Source organism: Catharus ustulatus, chromosome 8, assembly GCF_009819885.2.
Source record: "Catharus ustulatus isolate bCatUst1 chromosome 8, bCatUst1.pri.v2, whole genome shotgun sequence".
In the NCBI taxonomy this organism is placed as follows: domain Eukaryota; kingdom Metazoa; phylum Chordata; class Aves; order Passeriformes; family Turdidae; genus Catharus; species Catharus ustulatus.
In genome coordinates this window covers 25258267-25266627 of record NC_046228.1, presented here as the reverse complement: position 1 = coordinate 25266627, position 8361 = coordinate 25258267, and the positions used below count along the sequence as shown (strand labels likewise).

General features: G+C 43.9%; 1 protein-coding gene across 1 annotated transcript; it reads left to right on the top strand.

Annotated features, from left to right (window-relative positions):
* Positions 1 to 1343: 1343 nt before the first annotated feature.
* Positions 1344 to 4507, top strand: LOC116999138. Its single transcript, XM_033065456.1, has 6 exons — positions 1344 to 1481; positions 1795 to 1874; positions 2287 to 2401; positions 3045 to 3151; positions 3346 to 3460; positions 4309 to 4507. Exons 1-6 carry the CDS (start codon positions 1379 to 1381, stop codon positions 4494 to 4496), a joined length of 708 nt encoding a protein of 235 aa, XP_032921347.1. The 5' UTR covers positions 1344 to 1378; the 3' UTR covers positions 4497 to 4507.
* Positions 4508 to 8361: the final 3854 nt, after the last annotated feature.

The window sequence follows — 8361 nt, the reverse complement described above, 5'->3', positions numbered from 1 at the left end:
AGACCACCTGCATCTTAAAGAATGAGTTGGCAAAGATTTCCCAGGGACTGTTTTCCTAGCTGCGTATTGCTTGTCTTCCAAGGAATACGGAATATGTGTGTGTGCCAGCCTCAGAAATGTAAGCTGTTTGGGGCCAGGTCCTGTTGGTCTGCTAGAAACATAAACCTCGACCTTTGTTATTAAAGACCTCTTCTGCTAATGATCTTTTACCTGTCAGGGATGTGTACAGAGGCATTTTGCTCATAAAAAGGAGGTCACCATTCATACTGACACAGAACCGTTCTGTGGCAGCGTTACAGTGCTACACATACCTGTTCATCGAGATTTCCCTGAGATAGCACATGAAGACATTTCTTTGTCAATGCCCTGGGTGCCTTCCTTCTGGCTTAACTTCTTCGGGAGCTCCAGGTCATAATGTAGTACACTACAACCAGCAGAAACGAATGAAAAGTTAATAAAAATAAATTAATAAAAATAAAATTTAAAATATTTTAAAATAAATAAATCAATACATGTGTTTTATAACATAAAATGGAAGCGGAGAGTCTGCGTCTCAACAAAAAGAAACACCTGCAGACCAAAGGAACAGTTGTGCTCAGGTGGTGACAATAACAACCATTAAAGGTTTGTTGGAGAGGAGGGTGTGTGTGTCTCTCCAGCTGGGTGGCAGGTAAGGGAGTCTGGCCCGAGGCTTGGGAGTGTGTGACAGGCTCTGAACCCTGCATTTCACACATGGATCAGGCACCCTAGGACAACTGGATTAATTGCTAGTAAATATGTAGGGTAGAAAAGGTTGAGCTTCTGTGGAAATTTGGCTACTTACTCAGCTCTTGCCATAAATGGATTTAAACAGATGAGGTTCATGGCTCCATCAAAAAGAAAAACAGAAAAAAACCCCAAAATTATCTAAACTCTGGATGCTACAGGATACAGATCACACCCCTTTGGTTCAAATCAGTCATCATTTGATGTTCTGAGTTTTCTCTTGGAGCATGACTTACAAGTTAAGGTATTATTATGTCTTCTTTATGAAAGTATATTTTTGTGTGTGTGTATGTGAGGCAAACACAGACAGATGGGAATGTGGCAAGAGAGCCAGAGCATGCAAGAATGTGCAGACACTAAACATGTTTACAGTAAGCCAGTTAATCTGAAAATTTCCCGGTGGAGCTGGCAGCAGCAGAGCCAGTGTGCCTCTGTGCCCTAATGAGGACGTGCCCTTGCCCTCCCCCAGACTGTTCTGGCAAGCTCTCCTGGGGCTTCCCAGCAAGTGGGGCAAAGTGTGCTGCACTAGCCCTGGGCACAGCCCTGCTGTGGAGTGAGGCACAGGGTGAGCAGCCAGCCACACACAGCACACAGCTGTGCCTGCCTCCTGCCCATGCTCTCAGCCACCACTAGCAACAGGTGGCACAGAGAAATGTTCGGCTCCTGCCTCCCCTGGAAAACGCTGTTTGCTCTGAGTTTGGCAGTTCTTCTTGCAGGTAAGATGTTCTTGAATAAGACTAACAGTTATGTAAATAGGGCTGTCCTAGGGAAATGAAGGGCCTGCTTGGGAACCCAGCCCTAAGTGCCCCAAATGGATGCTCACACTGCTGGTTCCAACAAATCAGTATTGTACAGATTATTCACATTTGTGTCCTCATCACCTCAGGTGTACAAGCTAGTACTAGGACAGTGGGATGGGATAGAAGCAGGAGAGAAGGACAATTCCTCTGAACAAGTGGTGTCTGGGGTTTGTTCGTGTGTCAGGAGCGACTGTGACTAGCTAAGTACCTGCTTCTGCTTCTCTTTTAGATTTTACTGAAATTGGAGCTTTTGCTGGTCTGAGTGAATGCAAGAGAGCAACCACAGATGATGTGAATGAAAGTCTCAAGGTAAGAGGTTGGCTGCCCCAGGGTCTGTTCTGCACCACCTCCTGTGCTGGGGGTTCCTGCTGTGTCTGCCTGCCCTGCCTGGGCAAGCACAGCTCGTGTGTTGCTTTGGCAATGCACAGAGTACATGCTGGAGAGGGGAGCCACATGCAAGAGCAGAAAAACATCTGTGCAAGTCATCTGACTTACCACAGCTTTGGTCCTGCTACTGCTGGTCCAAAAAGTGTCCTATATTTTCCAGTTTTTCCCTGCTCCAGATACATGAAGTGACTTGAACATAAGCAGTATAGCAAGATAAGCAACAATAGTTACCTAGAAACACATGACCTTCTTTATTTCCATATGCTCACAGACAGGTTAATTTAAAGGCTCCAAAGGCTTTTAAACTTAGCCTTTTTCTCCCCTAACTTCACAGAAATACTCAGAATGCTTGCCTGATATGATTGCCAAGGGTGAAAAAGCTTCAATCAATCTCCTGGCATGGACACTGCAGGAAACACTGGACCTGCTGCGCCCTGCTCAAGAACAATGTGAGACCCCTCCTGAACCAACTCTGCCTTCCCTGGGTTTTGAACAAAGTGGAGTGGAGAAGCACAAAGGGAATTTTTTCTACTACAGAATGAGCCAAGTGCCTGCATTTCTTTTGGGGAGGAGTGACATAATATAAAGGACAGCAACAGAGAGCACTGGGACTGGGGAGGCACAGCAGCACAAACAGAGGGTCCTGCTGTCCCTGCAGCCCAGGGTCCTGGGAGCAGCACAGCCACAGGGCCAGCAGTGCCTGCTCTGCCCTCCAGCCAGCCACAGCCTCTCTGCTCTCTGGCATGCCAGGCATACTTTCCCAGGACATATTTGGACAGTTTGGGCCACAATAACACTGAACTGTCAGTGCTGTGACTGCAAATGCCACAGTGAGCTGCCCCTAAAGTGTAACTGGGTTGGCACAGTGACAAGTGAGGGGGAAATTCGGTGGGTGTGGCCAAAAAAAAAAAAAAAAAAAAAGACAAAACAAAAAAAATTGTGGGAGAAAAAAAAAAATTTAAAAGCAAAATGCTTGCTTTGATGGTGCCAGCTAGTGGAGACAGGAATTTGCTTGGGAAGGAGAGGCTTTTATACCCACTTTCACTCGCATATATTTTCTTGCTCTCTTTCTTCTTTTTATCGACCCAAAAGTTTGCAAGCAGCTAACTCCATGCCCACGCCCAGTGGCCCCAAAAAACGGGGGGCTTGTGTGTGTGACCATTGACAGCACTCAGTACTGCAAACCCATGTGCAACAAGGTAATGTTGCTGCCCTACTTCTGCATCCATCCCATCCCATCCCCTTATTTGGTGAAGCTTTATTTTGCTTGCTATATTTTTTTTATATTCCTCAGAGCTGGGAGAGGTTGTGGTGTTTGTATTTAGCTGCCCTGGTTGTTTCTTCCCCCTAAGACAGTGTTTGTTTCTTTTCTCCCCCATCTCTGTTTCCCAAGGGTTATGACTTTGGGTTCCTCAGACGCAGCAGGCTGTATGAAGTGTGTGGCAATGCCACTGGGTTTTCCTGGACCACTCAGCTCATTGGAGGAAATGCCCTGGCTGTCTGCAACCGTGAGTGCTTCTCAGATAAATCTGCCCATGAGGTCACAAGGCTCCCTCTGTTCTGTTCAAAACAATTGGAGGAAAGAAAAGTTTCTCTTTTTGTGATAACTGTGTTGTGTGTGACATTGTGAGTGCCAGTGCTGAGCTGGCAAACTGATGAGTAAGGAAACACATTAGCTTTAATACATGAAGGCATTGCTGTTTCATCTTGGGGTACTAAATATGACATTTATGCAAATGTTTGTGGGAAGATGGACCTGTTTGTTAAAAAAACCAGTAAATTGGTATCACCTTGAACAATGGTTGTGTGACCCATTGGACAGACAGCAATAGGACATAAAACTGTTTTTATTTTCAACAATACTTGAAGAATTCAGCCAAATTGTCCAACACCTGTATGCACACAGAATAAAGGCCATCAGCTGGGCTCCAGCCAGCAATGCTGCCATCTTCATGGCAGCCCAAGGAGTCTGAGTGCTCCCACTGTATCCCCTGCTCAGTCTGTGACCCAAAGCAAGCTGTATGACTCGGTTGGTATTGCCTTAATTTAAAAATAAATGTGCATATAGATACACAAAAGGGCCACCCTTCCTCTCCTATGCTTAAAGGAAAATATTCTACTGCTGGCAGTTGCTAGAGCAGTTCTGAGTTGTTTTCCAAGGCTTATGGAAAGCAAGCAACCATCTAGGCACTTTTATTTCCAATTTGAAGACTTTAGTCTAGAAAATGGGAATGCCAGCGCGTGTTTAAGGATCAGGAGAAATTTAAACTGAGTAATTCAGCTGTCTATATGTATATTATATATATAATATATGTATATAAATTTATTTATTTATTGTCATCTTTATCTTTCCCAGCCTCTGAGATGGCCATCAGTGGAGCTAAATCTGCCTATTTTCCCAGCAACAGCAGCTGTGTGCACACGCTTGCCTTCCCTGAGGCTGAGACAGAGCAGCTGAACATCTTCCTCAAGGAGATTGCAGCGCAAGGCATCGATGTCTCCAGCCGGCACCAGGGGGCTGATTGCATCCTCTGTGGTTACTGAGCACAGCCCAGCCTGCAGGACAAAGCAGGGAAATCATGGCTAACACATGCAAACACACAGCTTTTATCTAGCTAAAGGGCTGGAGATCACAGTCATGACCTCAGCTAAATATGTAGGCTAAATCTAATCCCACAGCTCATGGCAGAAGAGTTTCAAAGAAGGAAGACCACTTTCATGGCTTAAATTTGTCTAGCTGGAATTAAATAAGAACTGAAGTTTTTAAATAGATGCTTTCCTATTGGCTTAACTTCTTCAGGATCTCTGAAGATAGTGATAACACTGATTTTTATCAGAAATTGTCCTGTGTCAGGGGTCATCTTTACTGAGAAAGGGCCATAATGCTACTCACTTTTACAGCTGCCAGTTGATCACTATTATTGCTCTGATGAGCATTAAGGTTGTGTAAGTGACAACAGTTCCTGGCTGTAGGAGTATAATATTTTATTCACTTCCTTGCTTGGCTGGGGCTTAGAACAGGAGCAGAAAACCTGTCCATTGTCCACCTGGCACTAAGTGAAAGTGAAGATCAAAGGCAACTTAGCACTGGTGATCCAGCTTACTTGTGGAGCTGTAGCCACCAAACAATGTGCATGTGACTTATTATGAAATATAAACAAGACATTTAGTAACTGGTTGCTTGGCTTTCAGTGGAATCTGTGCTTGGGGTAATATGTTAATTTTCCTCTGTTGAGCAAACAGTGAAGCTGTAGATCTGAAGACAGACAGCTCATCTGTTTGTGTTTCCTTTCCCTTTTTTTACCTTTTCCCTATTTCTGTCGATCTCTCAGACACAGACAGCATAGTTTTGTGGTACATGATGTAAAATTGACTTTTACATCATTAATCAGATAAATGATTCAAATATATCCATTTACATTTCAGACTCAGAATCGAGTCTTTACAAGCAAAAAACCCCCATAAATAACCCCAGTTGCTTTAGGGCACTGCATATGACAATGAGTGGAGCAGACAATTTCACCAGAGAAGGGATGAGTTGGCTGCTTATAAACCATGTGGCAATAAATTAGGTAATTGCGTTGGAGACAAAAATGCTGTCGTCTTACAGAAAAACAATGAGTTTTGAATCACAGGGTTTTTGGGGGTTTTAAAAATTTTTTTTATTTCTGGCAAACAAGTGATCTCTATCAAATGATATTATAATGTTTTTAAGTCTTTCCAGCAAAATCATTATCAACCAGTGCTCCAAATATCTGGAGTACCTTGCAGTGAAATTTTTCTACTGGTGCTAAACCCTGTTTTTCTCTCAATTTTGTTAACATATTCTAGTGACTTTCCAAACCAACCAACAAAAGAAAAGTCACTCATATTTTATTTCATGGGGAGTTCAAGCCTGTAAACTGGCAGAAACTGTTTCATTTGGGGATCAGAAATCCTCATAGTCAGTGTCACACAGCGTGGAAGAATTGGGCTGGAAAGCTTTAATTACCATCTATCATGATATTAAGCTGGAGATTGGGTTGCTGGGGTGCTTTTCAAAAACTTGCAGAGAAGTTTTATTCTATTCTCACCACCTGAGTTCTTATTTATGTATGAGACAGGGAGTTGACTCAGTAAGTCCATATGACACCGTTGAAAACTAAAGTAAATTTAATTATGTTATTTCCCACATTTGCATAATTTAATCCATGTCAATGGTTGCTGTGTGTTTGCATTAAATTCTTGGTGTCTGGCCTGGCCTGCCTGAGAATTGGACCATTCCTTTGGCCCCAGGATGGGGTAGGCTTTGTTCTGGCACTGGGGAGTTGGGGAGAGAGGAAAATTCATATAGAAGGAAAGAATTTAAGAACATTTTAACCCATTAAGTTTTCAGATCAAATAACAGAAGCAGGGAAGTCTTATTCATTGAAACACTCTCTGAAATTTTATTTTTTTTTTAGATTTTGCAATACAACCAGACTAATCTACTGCCTCCCCAGAATATCCTGCATACCTTTGATAAGTCCACCTGTCAGTCAGCTGAAGGCTTTGGTAATATTTACAGTGCAACTATAGAGAGGGAGGCTTTCCTGATATTAATTAAGGGGATACAGTGCTTCCTTATCCTTGCTTCTCTTTCAGTCCATTGTAGCACAAGAGAAGAACTCAGTCTAGGACCTGAGCCAACAACAGTAATTACAGTAATTATTGTCCTAGGTTACAGTGTAAAGATGTGCCCAAAGGAATGTGTTCTGTCACCATCTGCTGAAACCCGGTGGGGCAGTGTTCCTTATCTCTGTGGGAGATATCTTCTGTTAATGGGCCACCTGTTAAAAACCAGATGGGGCAATGTTCTTTATCTTTCCCACAACCCATCCATCCTCCAGGGAGGTATCTCCTGTTAATGGCCCACTGCATCACAGACATAATTGTATCATCCCATTGGGAGATGCTCCACCCAGTGGGAGGAGCCAAGCCTTTCTTACCTAGATAAAAACTGAGACAAAGCAGCCCTTACCCACTGGTTTACAGAGGATGAGAACTATCAAACCTTTCTACAGGATCACTACTTCAACAGGACCACTTCATCTGGACTGCTACCACCACCCTAACTAGCAGAGTGTCAGGTTGTATTCTGACTCTGTCAGTGGTTTTTCTTTTGTACTATTGCATGTATTTTATTTTTCTCTTTTTTCCTATTAAATTGTATTTCTGACTTGGAGTCTCTCACTGTTTTGCTTTCAAAACCATTACAACAACCCAGCCAAAAAATGGAAGGCAAGGTGCCGAGAGCTGCAGCTCCTGATGACAAAATCACACAGGTTCTCTTTTCACAGGAGCTGAGTGGCAGCAGACTGGTAGGCCCACAGCTTTTGGGTGGATCTCAGGTAGGGAGGGTGGTCCTGAGAGGTGCCACAGCTGTGATCCATGCTCCAGGCAGTGGTGGGGCAGCAGGGCTGGCTCACACCGAGCCGTGCAGCGAGATCTGCGGCACTCGCTTCATCCTCCAGAGCACCACTGCAGCGGGGGGCAGCAGCATCAGCAAACTCATCACCAGCACTGCAGCAAAGATCACCAGCAGGATTTCCCATGGGGCCAGGATTGTATCCACCATGACTTCCCCTGTGTCAGGAGTCTGAAGCTGTAAAGCAAAAAATGTGGGCATTATTAACTTGAAAATAGGAATTATGTCTGAATAGATGTGTTTGTTTTAGTCAGCATAGGGGCATCATTCTCCTTGGTCTATTCCTTTTTTACCCTGAAGAATAAACCCATTTCCTGGGCTGCAGGCCCCAGAAGAGCTCCAGGTCTTTTTCTCTCCCTGTGCCCTCAGGAACCTTCACAGATCATCAGCCTGCCTTTCCCCCTTGGCTCAGCTGCAGTTGCTGATGCTCTTGTAAGACACCTTCTCCACCCTAAAGCACTGCTCCTAACCCTTGGGTAAGCCTTTCTCTTTAAAATTTTGATTTCCAAGACCCTCCTCTTCTACTTAGAGCATCATTACACAAAAGGATTACTACACTGACACGTATCAAAGCTAAGGCTGAAAGTAAAAGAATATAATGCAAAGGAGAACTGGAAAGTGAACTGCAATCAGAATAGGTATTTCATCTTTTTCCATAAACACTTTAACACTTTAGAAAGAGCAGGATGTTTAGGAAGGAGTTAAATCATGTTGATTGTGTGAAGTGTTAACAGGTGTGTCCTAGGGAATGCAGAGTTCAATGCAATTCCTTGCAATTCCTTCCACAGGACCCACACACCTGAAAGCTGTAAAGTGGGTGAATAAAAGGAGGTGCCAGGGGCTGAAGAGTTTTGGTTTTTTTTTTTCCTCTGCAATCCCTTGTACCGGTAGTGAGGAGGTTTCCTGAGAGGCTGTACCACGGGAATTGGGGCTACAACTCACCAGAGGAGGTCTCAGGTTTGT

Coding starts and splice junctions, on each gene's coding strand:
- LOC116999138 (XM_033065456.1), top strand. CDS start 1,379: ATGCTCTCAGCCACCACTAGCAACAGGTGGCACAGAGAAATGTTCGGC. Junction 1,482..1,794: donor TTTGGCAGTTCTTCTTGCAG/GTAAGATGTTCT, acceptor CTTCTCTTTTAG/ATTTTACTGAAATTGGAGCT. Junction 3,461..4,308: donor TGCCCTGGCTGTCTGCAACC/GTGAGTGCTTCT, acceptor TATCTTTCCCAG/CCTCTGAGATGGCCATCAGT.